This window comes from Callospermophilus lateralis, chromosome 5, assembly GCF_048772815.1.
Source record: "Callospermophilus lateralis isolate mCalLat2 chromosome 5, mCalLat2.hap1, whole genome shotgun sequence".
Taxonomy (NCBI): Eukaryota; Metazoa; Chordata; class Mammalia; order Rodentia; family Sciuridae; genus Callospermophilus; species Callospermophilus lateralis.
Genome location: NC_135309.1, coordinates 109,884,309 through 109,902,435, shown reverse-complemented (window position 1 = coordinate 109,902,435; position 18,127 = coordinate 109,884,309). Strand labels below are relative to the sequence as shown.

Below are 18,127 nucleotides of genomic sequence, written 5' to 3'. Positions count from 1 at the left end.
ATATTAATATACACTTGTAATCCCAAGCGATTTGGAAGGTGGAGACAGGAGGATCACAAGTTTAAGGTCAGCCTCAGGAATTTAGCAAAATCCTCAGCAACTTAGCAAGACCGTGTTCTCAAAATAAAAATTTTAAAAAAGCATTGGGGATGTAGCTCAGTGGTAAAGGGCCCATGGGTTCAACCCTCAATACCAAAAAAAAAACAAAACCAAAAAAATTCAAACGGAGAGACTGCAAAAAAACACTTTTGTGAAATCTTAGCTCTAAATATAATTAAGGATTCTGGAATCGTGAAGTATACATTCACCTTTTCTTTACTTGAGATGCGTAAGGGTAATATGTGATCATTAAAAACTGAAGTTGCATTTAAATTTCAGTAAAAGAAATTTAGTGGTACTGGGACAGGCCAGTCAATAGTAGAACACTTGCCTAGCAAATGTGAAGCTCTGGTTCAATCCCCAGAGCACGTGCATGTGCGTGCGCGCAAACACACACAAAGAAAAAGAAAAAAGAAATTTAGTTAGACACTTTAAAACAATAAACTAAAAGCTAATTTGTCCCTAAAAGAATTCAGAACAGTGAAATTGGGATCATGTAAAAGGAAATTTGTTTATTTTTAAGTTGGTTTATATTTATGATAAAAACAGGTATATTGGTGAAATAAAGAAAGTTTTCCCCTTTTTTGTAGGGAAACCTTTGACATAAGCTATCTGATTTCTCTATTATCTTCAATATAGTAATAATGAACTAGATGATTTCTTTATGCTTCTTTTACCCTAATTCAATGATTTGATGTTTTTAAGACATCACTCTGTATTTGATAGTGAAGTGTACAATATTTCGTTTTTCCAGGAAAGAAATGCTTATTTCAATCACTAGACACACATTAGGCCAATCTGGTTACTTGAGTGAAGCATCTTCCTTCCCTGCATTTCTCCCTTCTATCATTAATCTGGTTATCTGGAATGTGGACTAAACTCTTCAACACTATGTAAAACCCACTAAACTAACCTCAGCTGTCTTAGAGTACCATTTCTGAATTGCAGTAAACTGAATACCATTCTGGTTTAGAGATTATGACATAACTATTATATGTTCATTCTCATGGCTTTATTTTTCTTTTCAAGGTTGAAGAGATGGTGCAGAACCATATGACTTATTCATTACAAGATGTAGGTGGAGATGCCAATTGGCAGTTGGTTGTAGAAGAAGGAGAAATGAAGGTAATTTCCACTGAAATGTTGTACATTATTCAGTATAGATCTGTTTCAGCAATGTTATCATTATTATTGATATAAATAAAGATAGCATTTTATGATTACTTTAAAATGTTATTACATAAATTAAAGAAGTACCAGATATTGAGAAATAAAATGTCTTTTTGTTTCTCTGGTTTTATTTTTATAATTTCTTTATGATCATAGTATAAATCTGTAACCAAACCATTCTATTTTGCCTAGGCCATAGGGAAAATAAATTTTGCCTAGGTCATGGAGAAAATAAAATTTGGCTGTTCAGATGTAAACAGACCACAATTACTTGATGGCCCTCTGGTATTCTTTTTTTTTTTATGTTATATTTTAAGTACTGAATATTATGTTCAAGTGTCATTTATTTTCTTTCCCCTTGTTTTTTGGTTTTTGGTTTTTTTGTTTTTTGGTTTTTGGGTTTTTTTTTTGGTGAAGGGGGGGGACACTGGTAAACTAATCATATTCATATTCCTAAACCTAAGAGAGAATAAGAGCAAGAAGTAGAACAAGACACAGAGATAGACTTGAGAAGCAAAAACAGCATTGAATTTGGAACTATCTCATGCTGAAAGACAAATATTAATCACACTGCCGCTACACTAAAATTTTAGTTGAGAAAGAGGATATTGACATTTAAAAGATACTATTACTTGGCTCTATCTGATAATGTATTGAATAAAGAATGCATGTGATTGGTGAAGAAAATTAGAAAAAAAGCTCTGTAATTTGAAAGAACTCAATTGTTTTATAATAAACATTTGAACTGCATCTGGAAATAGATAGAAATAAGGTTGTGACAAATGTAAGGAGAGGACATTGTAGACAAGAAATTGTAGGAGGAAAAACTTAAGCAAATTTTATATTTACAATATTTTTATAGACTACGGCAACAAAAATTATTCTAGCAAGTGAGATACAATATTAATGCTGAGGCTTCCTCTCCGCATGGTGGGTAGGGAAATGAAGAAGTAATTAAGAAGTAAGAGAAGGCTCATACTTGTAATCCCAGCAACTCGGGAAACTGAGGTAGGAGGCTCACAAGTTCAAAGCTAGCCTCAGCAACTTTGTGAGGTCCTTAACAACAGTGAGACCCTGTCACAAAGTAAAAAATAAAAAGAGCCAGATATGACTCAGTGGTTAAGCACCTCTGGGTTCAATACCTGGTTCAAAAAAGAAATTGAGGAGACAGACTAGTGAGATAACAGAATATTTCTCGACTGTAGAAAATGGCTTTAGATCAATACCACAAAGTTTTCCTAAAGTTACTGCAGAATTAAACATAATGCTTCTAACATTGCTGGACAATCACAGCTCTTTCCCCAAGTATCAGGCCCCAAAATCAGACTAGAATGCATGTTCTCTGCAGAAAAAGGGTTTGAACCAAGCCTACCTTTTTCTTCCCTCTGTACTCACCATTCAGATAAGTCACTATTCCTACCTTAAGAGTGATGTCTCGATGAAGTCCCTCCACCTGGAATGAGGAGTAGTGAATAAGTCTCCCTACAAGCTTATAACATTAGAGAAAATTTGGGGGTAGATTGTGGAAAGCATAAAGTAGCGCACAAAGGGAAATAGCAGTAGGTTAGCCACTGTATTGCAAAGTGTCATTTTAGGAAGATGAAGCAAGTAGGGAAGAAACTAGGGACGAGAAGACCACATAATAAGAGGCACAAGGTGATGAAAGCTCACCTAAAATACTTAAGCAACAGTAGAAAAGTCAAGCTGTTGGAAGAGTAGTAAAAAGCGTAATAGCTATATAAACTGTGAGGGGAGAAATTAAAAGTGAGTTTTCAGTTTGGGTAACTGGGAAAATAGTGTTATCAATAAAGTGAATAAATAAGCATTTGGAGAAAGGTAGTTTGGCAAGAGAGATTGTTAAAGGGAAAGCTATGTGAAATGCCTAACAGTATTCTGGCCCCATGAGCATTCCTTACATTTAGAGCTGGTTCTCCCCATGCTTCTTCATTTCTTGAAAGAATTATTAGAGTTCTTTAAAGTAACAAACTATAATTAATTTTACTGAGCACTTAAGGTAAACAGCTTCAGTATTTAAAACAAGATAAATCTGTTCTTTTTGCCATTTTAACTTCCATTGTTTGATTTAATAAATGAGTTTCTACTGTTTTTTTTTTTTCTTTTTTCTTTTATGGGGTGGTACTAGGGATTGAACCTAAGAACAGATGCTCTACCACTGAGTTACAATCCCAGCCCTTTTTTGTTGTTGTTGTTTACTTGTTTTTTGAAACAAGGTCTCACTGAATTGTCCAGGCTAGCCTCAACCTTGTGATTCTCCTGCCTCAACCTCCCAAAGTAATTGGGATTATATGTGTGCACCACTGTGCCCACCTCTACTGTGTTTCTGATAGTATTCTAGATCCTAGGGATATAGCATTGAATAAAGCAGCCTTAAAATAGTGTCCTTAAGTATATTTTATTCATCTAACCCTACTTGACAACATGAAATAATCTCTGAGAATGTTTGGTAAATAATGTCTAATTTAAATTAATGTATTTATTTTAACTCATAGTAATTAGATTATTCATTATATATACATATTTGAAGTTTACCTTGGATTTGTCATTTTAAATATATTTATTGTCTGTTAATTTGAAAATTTTCCTTTTAGCAGAATATATTCTATAAATAGATTTTCATAAATAAAATCTAAAAAACCAGCTAAATTTAAAAGCATGCCTTCAAACTATAGGAGTTTGATTTCTGTTTTTCAAACAGCTTTTTTTAAAAAAATACCTTTTTAAAAAAATTTATTTGTATATGGTGTTGAGGATCAAACCTAGAGCCTCGAATGTGCCAGGCAAGCGCTATACCGTTGAGCCACAACCCCAGCCCTCAAATAGCTTTTTAAATATGCCTTCTTTAGGTTTACAGGAGAGAAGTAGAAGAAAACGGCATTGTTCTGGATCCTTTGAAAGCTACACATGCAGTTAAAGGTGTTACAGGACATGAAGTCTGCAATTACTTCTGGAATGTTGATGTTCGAAATGACTGGGAAAGTAAGCATCATTAATATATTTTAATCCAATTATTGTTTTGAATTTAAAGTCAAATTCAACCTTATTTTCTGTTCAAGATTAGAACATAGAGATTATGACATAACTATTATATGTTCATTCTCATGACTATCATCTACAAAATCATGTAGAAAATATCTGGAGAATCAATAGAGAACTGATAATTCCTTACTTTACTAATTTGCAGTGCTGAGGTTTGAACCCAGGGCCTCATGCATGAAAGGCAAAGCACTCTATCCCTCAGCTACATCCCCAACCTCAGACCTTACTTTTTTTTGTTTTTTTATTTTTTTTTAAGTTGTAGGTGAACACAGTACCTTTATCTTATTTATCTTTTTTATGTGATGCTAAGAATTGAACCCAGTGCCTCACATGTGCTAGCCAAGCGCTCTACCACTGAGTTATAACCCAAGCCCTATACCTTACTTTTTTTTTAATTTAATTTATTTTAGATGTATGGACCTTTATTTTATTCATTTATTTATATGTGGTGCTGAGAATCAAACCCAGTGCCTCACATATGCTAGGCAAGCACTCTACCTCTGAGCCACAGCCCTACCTCATACCTTATTTTTATTTTTATTATTTTTTAATTTTTTCTGCAGTTGTGTATGGACAGAATGTCTTTATTTTATTTGTTAATTTTTATGTGATGCTGAGGATCGAGCCCAGTGCCTCACACATGCTAGGCAAGTGCTCTGCCACTGAGCTACAGCCCCAGCCCTCATACCTTACTTTTATTTTTTTTTATTGATTTTTTTAAATAAATGAGAGAATGCATTACCATTCTTATTACACATATACAGCACAACTTTTAATATCTCTGGTTTTATATAAACTATGTTGACACCAATTTGTGTCTTCATACATGTACTTTGGATAATGATGTCCATCACATTCCACTATCCTTGCTAATCCCCTGTCCCTCCCACCCCTCTGCCCCATCTAGAATTCATCTATTCCTCCCATGCTCCCCCTCCCTACCCCACTATTAGTCGGCCTCCTTATATCAGAGAAAACATTCAGTACCTTACTTTTAAATAAATCTTTTCACTGTTCAGAATGTTTCCTAGATTTCATGCCATTTGATTCATTTCCTCACCAATTTTGCGTAGTAGGTAGATATTTTACATACAAATAGAGTAAAAATTTAGATTGGTCTAGTGACTTATCAACAGAGCTAGTTCTGTAACAAATTTGCCACAGAATTAGTGCATTGACAAGGACTGAAATTGAAGATTTCTCTGCTATGGACTACTCTTTCCCATATGGTTTTTTTTCTATGGTAAATTCTAGATAAGTTCTGTTATGGATAATTTAGAATTATTCTTAGTGTGTATCTGTTCCCCTAAGACATTAAATTTCATGAATACGGATACTTAAGAAAATCACAAGATGTTTATCATTGACAGTTTGACATTCTTCTTTCACAAATATAGTCACTTAAACCAAGACAAAACAGTTTAACTTCAATAATTAGGGAGGAGGAGTTAGAGATATAGTTTTAGGGAATTTTTGAAACTTAGTTATGTACTCACTAGAATTACTTTCTTTTTTTAATATTTATTTTTTAGTTGTAGTTGGACACAATGCCTTTATTTTATTTATTTTTATGTTGTGCTGAGGATCGAACCCAGGGCCTCACAAGTGCTATGCAAGCACTCTACCGCTGAGCCACAACCCCAGCCCCAAGAATTATTTTCTTGCTATGGAAGATTGATATTGGGCTGTAGAAAATGAGACTTATTTCCTGGTGATCAGACCTTACAGCACCGTCTAAAACATGAAAGCAAATCTGTAGTACTAGTAATATTGACTATTTTCCATTTGGATTTAGCTGAGGTAGGGGAGGATCTTGTTCATTTTTCCATAGTGTCCATTTGCAATTGACTTTCTGCATAAGCGAACTGATCACACTCTAGAAAAGGCACTACAGTTTCTTCACTACTAACATTATTCTCTTAATTTCAGCAACTATAGAAAACTTTCATGTGGTGGAAACATTAGCTGATAATGCAATCATCATTTATCAAACGCACAAGGTAAAGATCTCTTCATCCATCCCAAAAGATGCCAGTGTAATTCAAATTCAGACATACTTGTTTTCCGAAGTAAAATTTGGCAGAAATGTAAACACCAGAAAAGATTCAGAGACATTATATATTGATATTCATGAATGTCAATATATTTGAAAGGTATATCAGTTCATTTAGAGCAGAAATGTGTATAGTCAAGAATCAAAAATACAATCTAGAAACAGAATGTTTGCTAAAGCTCTATATTTAGTTTCTCTTTATTATGTCTAGAAAGGAACCTTTGAAGTCCATTTAAATACTTTTTTAGCATCTAGTCTCAAAAGATAATAAATGATAGTTACTAATTATGAAAGTGAATCCCAGTTTCCTTGGATAGCAGTTAATGCAAGGGACTGAAAGTATGTTACAAGCCAGTGTTGAGACCAATAGATTTGAAAAAGAAGGAAAAGTTGCTTAGTATGAGTAATGAGAGGTTGGTCAATATACTAGGGAACACAGAAACATGATTTCTTAAATAATTTCTTGATGATGATAATTTCTTCATATCATCTCTCCCTCTGCTATTCTAGATATTTAGAATTATTGAATTAATTTTTATTTCACCTTATTCTGCTATTTCCCTTCTGAAACTTTCCAAGTAAGATATATTATATGTAAAATAATAATTCCATTTTGGAGATATCCACCAAAAACAGTACTGTTTGTTATCTAAGAAATAAAATGATTCAAAATGTACTTCATTTTTCAATTCAGTGAGGACTTCATTGTTCTCTTAAGTTATTTAATTGAGTGGAATATATGAAAATAAGGCTTCTTATGAATTTACTGAGCTCAGTCTGATTATTTGAGATTATCTAATAATTATGAGCTATACTTCATTTTACCTGGTAGCTGCTCAAGAAATGAATAATAATGGAGATTCTGTTTCAGGATGCAGGTTTTGGGGTCTATTGTAAAATCTAAAATTTTGTAAATGTTATATTATCAACTAATTGCCCTATAATTTATAATGAAGATAAATGACTAATAATTTAGAATCAGAAGATTACCAGAAGATAATTAAACCTGGGAAACAACCTGCCCAAGATACTCTGCCTGATAAATAATGGGGGGAAGGCAGGTTCCTATAAATTATATTAGAATTAAAACATAAAACCAAAAAATATGAAAATAATATATAACAGAATTAAAGTTATAATTATTTGCCAGTTCTTAGAATAAATAGATTGTTCTGGAATAATTTTTCAACAAACTCAAATAACACTGTATAATATCTTTCTTTTCTTTTCTTTTTTTTTTTCAGTTGTAGGTGGGCAATACCTTTGTTTTTTATTTATTCATATGTGGTGCTGAGGGCTGGAGATGTGGCTCAAGCGGTAGCGTGCTTTCCTGGCATGCGTGCGGCCTGGGTTCGATCCTTAGCACCTCATACAAACAAAGATGTTGTGTCCACCGAAAACTAAAAAAAGTAAATAAATAATAAAATTCTCTCTCTTTAAAAAAAAAAAATATGTGGTGCTGAGAAACAAACCCAGGGTCTCACACACTAGGTGGGCACTCTACCACTGAGCCACAACCCAGTCCCTAATATCTTTCCCTTTAAATTTGCCTTTTTTGCTGGACATAATGATGCATGCCTATAATCCCAGCAACTCAGGAGGCTGAGGCAAGAGGGTCAGAAATTTAAGGCCAGACTCAGCAAATTATCGAGGCCCTAAGTAACTTAATAAGACCTATCTCAAAATAAAAAGGGTTGGGGATATGACTCAGTGGTTAAGCACCCCTGGGTTCAATCTCCAGTACCCCTCAAAAATTTCTTTTCTTTTTTTTTTTTTTACTACTTTTGTAATATAATCTTAAAGAGGCCTGCTTGTCTTCTGATATTTAATTCACTTGTTCTTATTATTCTGATATACTTGCATTCATTAGTTCTGGTTTTTTGTTTGTTTTTGAGCTAGGATGTCATTACATTGCCCAGGCTGGCCTTAAACTCCTGGGTTCAAATGATCCTCCTGTCTCAGCCTCCTGAGTAGCTGGGACTACAAGAATGCTACAATGCTCAGCTTATTTATAAAGTAATGTTGGGCTAGTATTTTTGAAGCCAGTAATAAATTTTTGTTTACATTGCTTCACATACATTTCTCCAACACTACTATGATCAACTTCATGAAATTTTATATCTTTAAAAGATGAGCCATTTCCTTTGCAAATACTTTGTGATGTATTGACAGTGAGTTGTTGGCTATTTATTGCAGTCAATAATCTGGAAAGATACTGTAATAAAGACTGCGTTTATTTACATACACCAAACACCCAAATTAAAGATAACTTAGGAAGGATAAAAGCTATTTTTCTATCATTTGAAAGTAGACCTAAGCTCCATGTCATTAACAGAGCATTTTTTCTTTGCATTTCTTATAATGGAAATAAATGTTTTGGTCTAAATGATTCTTCAAATGTACTATATCAAAATTTGCAATTGATTCTTCAAATGTACTAAATCAAAATTCTTTCAAATGTACTAGATCAAAGGAATGGTTCTCTTGTCTCTAAAATCTGATTTTTAAGCCTTTGAGTCTCTATATGTATCACTACCAAAGAAAGGGGAAGTAAATGGGCCATAATTGCTGTTGGGGTGATGCTAAGTTTCAAAAATAGGTAAAGGATATGATTACATAACATTGTGAATGTAATTAATTCCACTGAATTAACACTAAAAGTTGGTTAAAATGGAAAATTTCCTACAATTAAAGAAGATAGAATATTCTTTAATTATATTGTGCTTAAAGCCATTTACTCGGTGTTCGTAATTAGTCCTTTGGTAGGTATTCCCTGATGCTTTCCAGTTTAAAATTTGACAAATTTCACCTTCATCTAAGACACTTAATTGGTTTTACATTTGTTTCTCTTTTAGTTCTGTGTAACATCTGAATAAAAAATAATTAAAATTTTCAAAAAGATTTAATTCTTCCACAGAGAGTGTGGCCTGCTTCTCAGCGAGATGTATTATATCTTTCTGCTATTCGGAAGATACCAGCCTTGACTGAAAATGACCCTGAAACTTGGATTGTTTGTAATTTCTCTGTGGATCATGACAGTGCCCCTGTAAGTACAGTATATGAATGTGTAATTATACTATATAAAAATAAATACGCAAACCAGGTGCAGTAATTAACTCCTGTAATCCCAGCAGCTCAGCAAACTGAGACAGGAGGTTCACGAGTTCAAAGCCAGCCTCAGCAATGGCAAAGTGCTAAGCAATTCCGTGAGACCCTGTCTCTAAATAGAATATAAAATAGGGCTGGGGATGTAACTCAGTGGTTGAGCGCCCCTGAGTTCAATCCCCCAGTACACCCTTAAGTAATTTAAATAAATAAATGCACAATGCAGGGTAAAGGGGATAAACAAATACCCCCCATACACATGCAAAGATAACTTGATTTGCGTCTTAAGTTTTATGTTTTATCAACCTCTTGGAACAGTATAGTACATGTATTATCTGAGGGCAAGAGTCATTCTATGAACTTATCCTACCAGGTCTATCTTCCTTTCCTGTTGAGGTTGGAATGAACCAAGTAAATGGCATATATATATGTAAGCAACTTCCTACAGTTGTGTCTTAAGCCATTTTCAATTACTACTTAATTTCTATTTCATTGATTTACCTCCATTTACTACTTAAGAGGAGGGAAAATTCCAGTGTCAGATCATATTTGGTATGTATTATTTATTGGTGCTTATAATTTCATTGGAGATTTTAATAAGAGTTGTGATTATGGTTAAGCTGGTTTCTAGTATTTATTATACTGGTGCTTTGTTGTTTTTACTTGGCAGCTAAACAATCGATGTGTCCGTGCCAAAATAAATATTGCTATGATTTGTCAAACCTTGGTAAGCCCACCAGAAGGAAACCAGGAGATAAGCAGGGACAATATTCTATGCAAAATTACATATGTAGCAAATGGTATGTATTTTTTGTTTTTTTTCTAATTGATAGTGTAGAGATTCTTAATCATGACCTATATAATCTTGAGAGTTTGGAAAACATGTCTTTTTTAGTTTTTATCCTTTAGATTATTAATTTTTAATTTGGAGAGATGTATAAAAGAGTTTTCTGGGAGGCTTTTAAAGTATACTTGCTGAATTTCACCCTAATCCCTATAACATGAGAATTTACAAATTTTAAAACTTTGTATCTGAGTCACTATCACATATATTCTTGATTTTAAGAACCATTTTATTAGATATTTCCTTGATAGGATGTATTTATAATTAAGATTAGAGCAGTGGGGGAAAATTAATAGACTTTTTTTTTCTTGTGATCAAGCTTTTTGTTTTCTGAATCACTGTTCTCTTGGTCCTTATTAGCTCCTGATTTCATGTATATTTCACATACTGTTGGACAGTCCTTTTTCTCACTTGCTTTCATTTCTTACTACACCCATTTTACACCTGGGGTAGTCATTGCAGTCTCTCTTATCAAATACTCAAACCTCCTTTTTTATTCAGGGTCATAACTATAAATATATTTAAAGAAACAATTTTACCTAAGTTACTATTTAATTATACTAGAGGTTGATGAACAAAAACACCCTAAATAATTTAAAATGTTTTTTTACTAATATTTGAATGTAATTTAGGGAACCAAGAATATTTTAGAAAGATAATAAATGCTTTTTTATTTGCTTTCTGATTGTATCTGATGGGTTAGTATTAAGGAATTAATAGATGGTGACTTTAAAGAGATGCTAAGTGTTCCAGCATGAGAAAGTTTTAAAAAGCAAAGGAACAAAGTAAGTGCTTCACATGTACATGGAGAATTATATCTTAATAGGATTTAATTTTCCTTTATCTTGCAGTTAATCCTGGAGGATGGGCACCAGCCTCAGTGTTAAGGGCAGTGGCAAAGCGAGAGTATCCTAAATTTCTAAAACGTTTTACTTCTTATGTTCAAGAAAAAACTGCAGGAAAACCTATTTTGTTCTAGTATAAACAGGTACTGGAAGATATGTTACTTTTATTTGACACTGGTATCACTGCAGACATTAAAATTTAGTTAGTTGTTGAAACTAGTTGCTGTGTTTTGTGATATTCCCAGATAAAGATTATAGTTGTAACCTTTAAAAGTTGTTTGTCCACTTCTATTAATGCTTACTTAAAGAAAAGGAAAGAACACGGGAATTTGCATGTAACTATAAAGCTTCAGAAGTGTAAATTCCCTGTTTCTTTCCTTTCCTAGAAACTGTTATTCTTTGTGTGTGTGTTCTTCCAAACTTTTCTATGCATATACTGACATATTTTTGAGTGCTTCAAAAAATGTATTTATACTTAGAATTTTACAGCTTGCTTTTTTCATTTAACAATAATCTTTACGGTATGTCCATATAAAGAATAAAGCTCATTCTTTCAACATCTGTTAAAGAAATGTTGCAGAATTTATTGACCAATACCATAATGATGCCTGGGTCAGTTCTATATTTTTATTGCACTGAACATCTTTATGCATGGAGCTAGAATCTTTTTTTGACAAGTGATATGTTAACATGTTTCAAAAGTCTGATACGTTAACATGTTTCAAAAGTCAAAAGTGTAGAGTGAAACTTACCCCCTATCCTCCCATTCATTCTGCCCACCAATCAAAAAAATAATTATGTATTATGTAATTATATACTGTATAATCGGTGTAGAGTATCATATGCATATTGTGATATATGATGTTACTAGTTTCTTGAGTAACTTGTAGAGATTTGTCTTTGTTTTTTGTTCTCGTGGTACTGGGAATCGAACTTTACCTCTGAGGCACATCCCCAGCCCTTTTTTTATTTTGAGACAAGTGTCTCACTAAGTTGCCTAAGGTGACTTAGAACTTGTTATACTCCTGCCTCAGCCTCTACACCTGGCTTCTAGAGATTTTTTTTTTTATTTTTTTTTAATGGCCAAAACAAGCAAATGCAAGTGCCTCTTTCACTTTCCTTTTTTTGAGGGGAGAGGGGGTAGCATTAAAGAGAACGCAGCATTTCGTATACTGTTGGGCATCTTGTATTTCCTTTTTTTTTTTTTTTTTTTTAAACGTGGTGCTGGGGTTTGAACTTAGGGCTTTGTACATGCAAGGCAAGCACTCTACCAACTGAGCTATATCCCCAACCCTATTTGCACTTATCTTGAACTTCTTACCATATTGGTTGGGATCTTCTTAGTTTTTTTTTTTTTTTTTTTAATGGCTGTACAGTATTACATTATGTGGATATATATAATTTAATTAGTTCTGTATTTGGTATAAAAGATTTTTCTAAGTTTTCCTAAGACAGTATTCAATTGTATCCATATGTCATTTTGAACTCGGAAGTTTATATGTAAGATAAACTACTAAATGTGGTACTGCTGCTTCTGCTAAGTATTCGTGCATTTGTAATTTAGATATTGCCCTTCATGGAGGATGTATTAATTTACCTTCTCACCAGCAACAATGGATTGGAGGGCAACGTGTGAAACAAAATTTTCAGATTTCTTTCTCATCTTGATAGGCAAAATATATGCATTCTGTCTCAGTGGAGTTTTGTTTCTCTTATTTTGAGTAAATTTAAGCATGTTTCAGTTCTTTAAATCTGATTTTTAAAGCTGATGTATCTTTGTTTAAAAAAATAACCCCAAAGACTAAATTTACTTTGAGACATTAGCATAAAATAGAACACTGATATCTCAGATATTTAGTTTGTCCAGTGAAACATTTAACAGGTTCTAGTCTTAGTTACTTGAATGTTAGCGTTTATTAACATAGCCTAACATTTCAGGAATTCTTTCTCTTAAAGCATTAAGTGTACTACACAAGTGCATTATGATTTTAGAACATTTTGTACTTTAGGATTGTTAAAGCTAGATCTAGGCACATTAGTTTGATTCTGTCTCTGTGCCATGTTTATCAAATAAACCAGAAAATTTATGGCTTATCTCTGTTCACACTTGACATCTACTTAGCTGGATGTCTCTTGCTGTGACCTTAGCTTTCTAAAGTGTTTCTGTTTCACCCTAACCAGCCTTTCCTCTTCTTCACCTCAACCTTGCTAATAGGGCCTCCCTTTTAATGTTTTATGTTGACTTCCTTACTAAAACAGCCTGAATATTCAGTTAAGCAAGGCAAAATATAACCTTGTGTTAGGCAAGAGAAATCAGAATGTAGTTTGTATACAGAACATGTAAACATTTTGAGATAAACATGCCAAGATATTAATAACATTTGCCTCTAGAATGTTGGATTTGGAATAGTGTTTTACTGGGTGTGTAGTATGCATGTAATATGTACATATATGCATATGTATTTTTCTTTTGTGAACCTAGAAGGGTCTTTTTGTAAAATTTCTCTCTGAGGAAGGACATACCATTATTTGTGGATCTTTATGCATGTATACAAAGATATACTGAACAGATTGACTGATTAAATCTCAGCCCTGGTTCTTTGAGTCCAGGTTGAATTTTTTTTCTGACAAAAGGTCTAAATTTAAGCCTTAAAAATATGGTGGAAATCTTAGAGTAACAATTTTTCACAACAGTTATGAAAGATGTATATTTGAGTAGAAACCCTCGGAATGTTAACACACTTAATTTAAGATAGTAAGTTTTAATAGTGTGTATCATTTTTAGAGAAGTTCTGTAAAGTTAATGAGTTCCAAAAATTTTAATACAGTCAAAACTCTTTAACAAAGGATTTGAGCATTGTTGTTTCTTTCTTTCTTTCTTTCTTTCTTTACTTATTTTTAGTTGTCAATGAACCTTTATTTTATTTATTTATTTATGTATTTATTTATTCATATGTGGTGCTGAGAATCAAGCCCAGTGCCTCACACATGTCAGGCAAGCACTCTATCACTGACCCACAACCCCAGTCCCTGGTTGTTTCTTAAATAAGGTAAACCCTTCTCCCATAGCTTGAGTAAATTTTTGATATTCTTGATAAATGGTATTGTGTGGCAGTTTTATTAAAGGATAGAAGAATAAATACCAGTTTATGGGATAAAACTTCAGAGACCTATACTGGTTGATTTCTTCTTTGTTTACCAATAACACTTTGCTCTTTCTAAAATTTTTTATCACTTTCCAGCTAGGCACTGTAGCACAAGTCTGTAATCCCAGCAGCTTGTGGGGCTGAGACAGGAGAATCACAAGTTCAAAGCCTGCTTCAGCAATTGAGCAAGGCCCTAACATAACAACTTAAAAAGACCCTGTCTCTAAATAAAAAAATAACAGGCTGGAGATGTGACTCAGTGATTAAGTGTCCCTGGGTTCGATCCTTGGTACCAAAAAAAGTAAATTTTCACTTTCAAAAGATTGCTTAATACTTTCTGTTCCTTGCCGAGAAGATCAACTTCAAATATATAAGACTAATAATTTCACATTCATGAAGGTAAAAATCCATAGAAGATAAATTTTAATAGAGATTCTGTGTATTTCATGAATCTAGAAGGTGGGAGGAATCTGTTCTAGTAGTCTTGCAGCTGTTAGTTATATAGTGCTGAGGATTTTACTTGTCATTTTCTTTTCTGCAGTGTCAAAGCAAGGCTGTGTGACATTCCATGTTGGAGAACAAAAAGAAAATATTGAATGCTCTAAGCTGGAACATAGGATCTACAGCCTTGTGTGTGGCCCAAGACCTTGACCTTATGTACAAAAATGAAGAAATATTGCAATAGTAAAACTGAACATCTAATACTAGCTGTCTCGTGCTAGATCTCCTGGCTCAGCATATAACTATAAATACATGTAAAATTACATGTATATGGCTATATTTTTATTTGCGTGCTCAGAAGAGAAAAAAAATCAACTTCAAATCACAACTAGAAATTGATGCTTTAATTTTGGGAAACTTTTTCAGAATTTTTAATTTCCTGTGGTCCAGCCTAAGATCCTTGGTTGTCTCAGAGTTTGTGCACAAAAGAGAAGCACAAAAGTTAAATGCACATGGGGCATGTGCTTTCTGTGCACCACATATCCAGATAGGGTTCTTTTTCAGGCCTACAGTCAAAATCTGTGTCCAGAATTTTTTTGAATTTTTGCTTTGTATAATCATAGAACTCATTGCTGCTGATTTCTATAATTATTCATGTTGTCATGTAAGTGTCTTTTAATAATGAGGGCTGTCAATAACGTGTGATTTTGCCTTTTCTATAGTCTTACTCCTATGAAGAACCTTGGTTCTGATGGAGAAAGAGTGAAAAGCTTTATTTTTTTTCCCCCAGATATCTTTATATTTCTATTGTATTTTTTAGTTGTGTACTATGCTACAAATTTTTTTTCAGTTTGTTGCAAACACAATTTAGTAATTCCTAAAATTGGTTCTGCCTGCCTTCACACAGAAATATTTGTACAAATCTTGTGGATATAGACTACTTTCTGGTAAAATGGTCAGGATAAAATGAGCTCCCGTGTTCCTGAAATTTGTAAAAGAATATATGGTATTACTTTTTAAAGCAAATCAGACTGTTTGAATTTGACATTTTGATTCAGTATTTTTAGTATTTAGTAACAGATATGTTTGTTGTAATTCGGGTCAGTTTAAAAAAGTGGCAAAGGTATGCATAGAAAATCTGAGCAGGGCTCCTCTCTGCTTCTTGATCAGAAACCGTAGCAGAGCAGGAAAGGGTTATACATGATTCAAACTGAAATGCTTTCCCTAGTTACTATAAGAACTTAACATGTAAAATATCTTTTTTAGTTTTAGTCCTCTGTGAAAAAACCTTGAAGCATGGAGTTGAGGCAAGGAATAGTACTCGTTGAAGTCAAAATGACTGCCCACTTCAAAAATCTTCATTGTGTTTATACACAGTATATTTATATAAATCAGAGGCATTTTGTAGATGCTTTGCTGAGTTGTTTATCTCTTTAGAAACAGAAAACAGACCCATTTTGTAAAGCAGAAAATCACTTCACATAGAACATGCCCTGTATATATTCATACGTGGTAATGGAGTCTAATGTAAATGCAAGGTGATAATTTAATGATGGGATTAGTCTGATCACTTAATATGCATAATCCTGGAAGTAAATTACTTGCATCAGATATAGTGATATTTATTATTCTGTACAGAGAGAAAAATACATATAAAACATATACTTACATTACATGCACGCAAATTTCACGCTCCATAAATCTTTTCTATTTTTTAATTTACCTTTCTTTAAATGATGTGCATGGAATATGCCTTATTACAGAAAAATACTGTTCATAATTTGACTGTGGAAAAGTGCCTATATGGTGGTAATGTTAGTAAGGCAAATAAGACAAATTATCATACCAGTTTACTACATCACCAGTTAACATTTTATAATGTGATGTTTAAAAAAAAAAAGTTTATACCTCAAATGTGTATTTTATTTTACAATCAGCTGTGGGGTCGGGATGGGAAAATGGGAGGGTTTGGGAGGGAAAGTGTATTCACCATAGGCGCTGATGGGAATCTTAAAAAAAAAAAAAAAAAAAACTCTATGCCCACTATAAATGTTTCTCTGTTTGCCATTTCTGGTAAATACGTGAACATGGACAAGTAGCTCTTTGATAACTAAATTGGATAACTTTATTTTACAAAAATATGGAAAGTTTACAAAGCAGTATCTAAATCTAATCATTAGTTGCATTTGCACTAAATGTGATATACTTTTGCAATTTCTTCTATAAATAAAAGAATTACACTAAAAATATTTGTATTAAAAAAAGAAAGAAAAGTAAAGATAATTTTACATTTAGATAACTGCACTGGTACTTCACTGGAGTTAATCCTGCCTAATCAGATTTAGAAATGACTTCCAGAATATGAAGAGTTCAAAAGAGGTCAAAATTTGGAGAGGAACTGGCCTTTTAGACAATATTCAGACCCTCTAGAATTATTTTCATATGGCCAATTCCTGTAAACTGAATATTCATGATGTTTTCTCATCCACAGATAATTCTCTGTTCCCACTTTTACTGTTTTCTTCTCAGTTACTCTTTTGTGCCGTGTTAGAAACCTGAAAAATATTGGTGTTGTGGGGGTTTTGTCTCTGAATGCCCACTGAATTGAGAGAGCAGTGTTGGAATTAAGGACTTGTAATTTTGCAGTGGGGAAGGATCATTGCAGCACTTACTTTGGGATTGCTGCAGAGGCAAGGGGGATGTTTCTAAGAGGTGTGAAGAAGGAAAAATAAGGAGAAGGAAGAATGGGTTTCCTGTTCGTTCAGTTTCATCAACTAATTGTACACCTATACATCAGTGTCAACTGCAGTTGAAAAAATTTTCGTTGGGCTGAGCTGATTCTCTTGTGAAATTGTGCTGGTTATCTTTAAGCTTATCAGTTGTTTGTCCAATTAAACACTTCACCAGTATTTAGTCCAGGTTGTACAGATAATGTATTTGGATTATTGTCATTGTTCATCTACAGACTCAAAACATAATCATTTTAAAGTACCTTGGGAGTGTGTAGAGTATAACTATAATAGCTTTATGATTATGATGATTTTTTTAAATAATAAAGTTGGATCTTCCATGTTACAATCACAAAATTAAAACCAGTATTTAAAAGTGGAAAAGTATTAAAATATTATGGACAAATGTTGCTTGATTTGTCTTCCTTAACCCCAAGATATTGTCTGTTTCTTACCTAATTCTCTGAATAGTTAAAATCTTCCTTGAAATATTCCAATTTTCTTCAAACAATAAGTTTGTCTGGATCCCAGTTAGGGGAACAAGAAAACTATGTGTGAGATTCAAGCTAGGTATTTTTTAAACAAAATGGAAAAGGATGAGATATAATCAAGTACATGGCACATAATGAAGGTATATA

At 33.1% G+C, this 18,127-nt stretch overlaps 1 protein-coding gene across 2 annotated transcripts in view; it reads left to right on the top strand.

Annotated features, from left to right (window-relative positions):
• The window catches only part of Cert1 (ceramide transporter 1), a 110,306-nt gene extending 92,394 nt beyond the window's left edge, over positions 1–17,912 (top strand). For both annotated transcript variants that reach the window (XM_076857158.2, XM_076857157.2), the window contains 7 exons: positions 1,129–1,224; positions 4,134–4,266; positions 6,256–6,326; positions 9,297–9,425; positions 10,155–10,284; positions 11,180–11,316; positions 14,861–17,912. In XM_076857158.2, coding sequence (XP_076713273.1) covers positions 1,129–1,224; positions 4,134–4,266; positions 6,256–6,326; positions 9,297–9,425; positions 10,155–10,284; positions 11,180–11,307 — 687 coding nt within the window. In that variant the 3' untranslated portion in view covers positions 11,308–11,316; positions 14,861–17,912. The remainder of the gene's footprint in view (positions 1–1,128; positions 1,225–4,133; positions 4,267–6,255; positions 6,327–9,296; positions 9,426–10,154; positions 10,285–11,179; positions 11,317–14,860) is intronic.
• Positions 17,913–18,127: the final 215 nt, after the last annotated feature.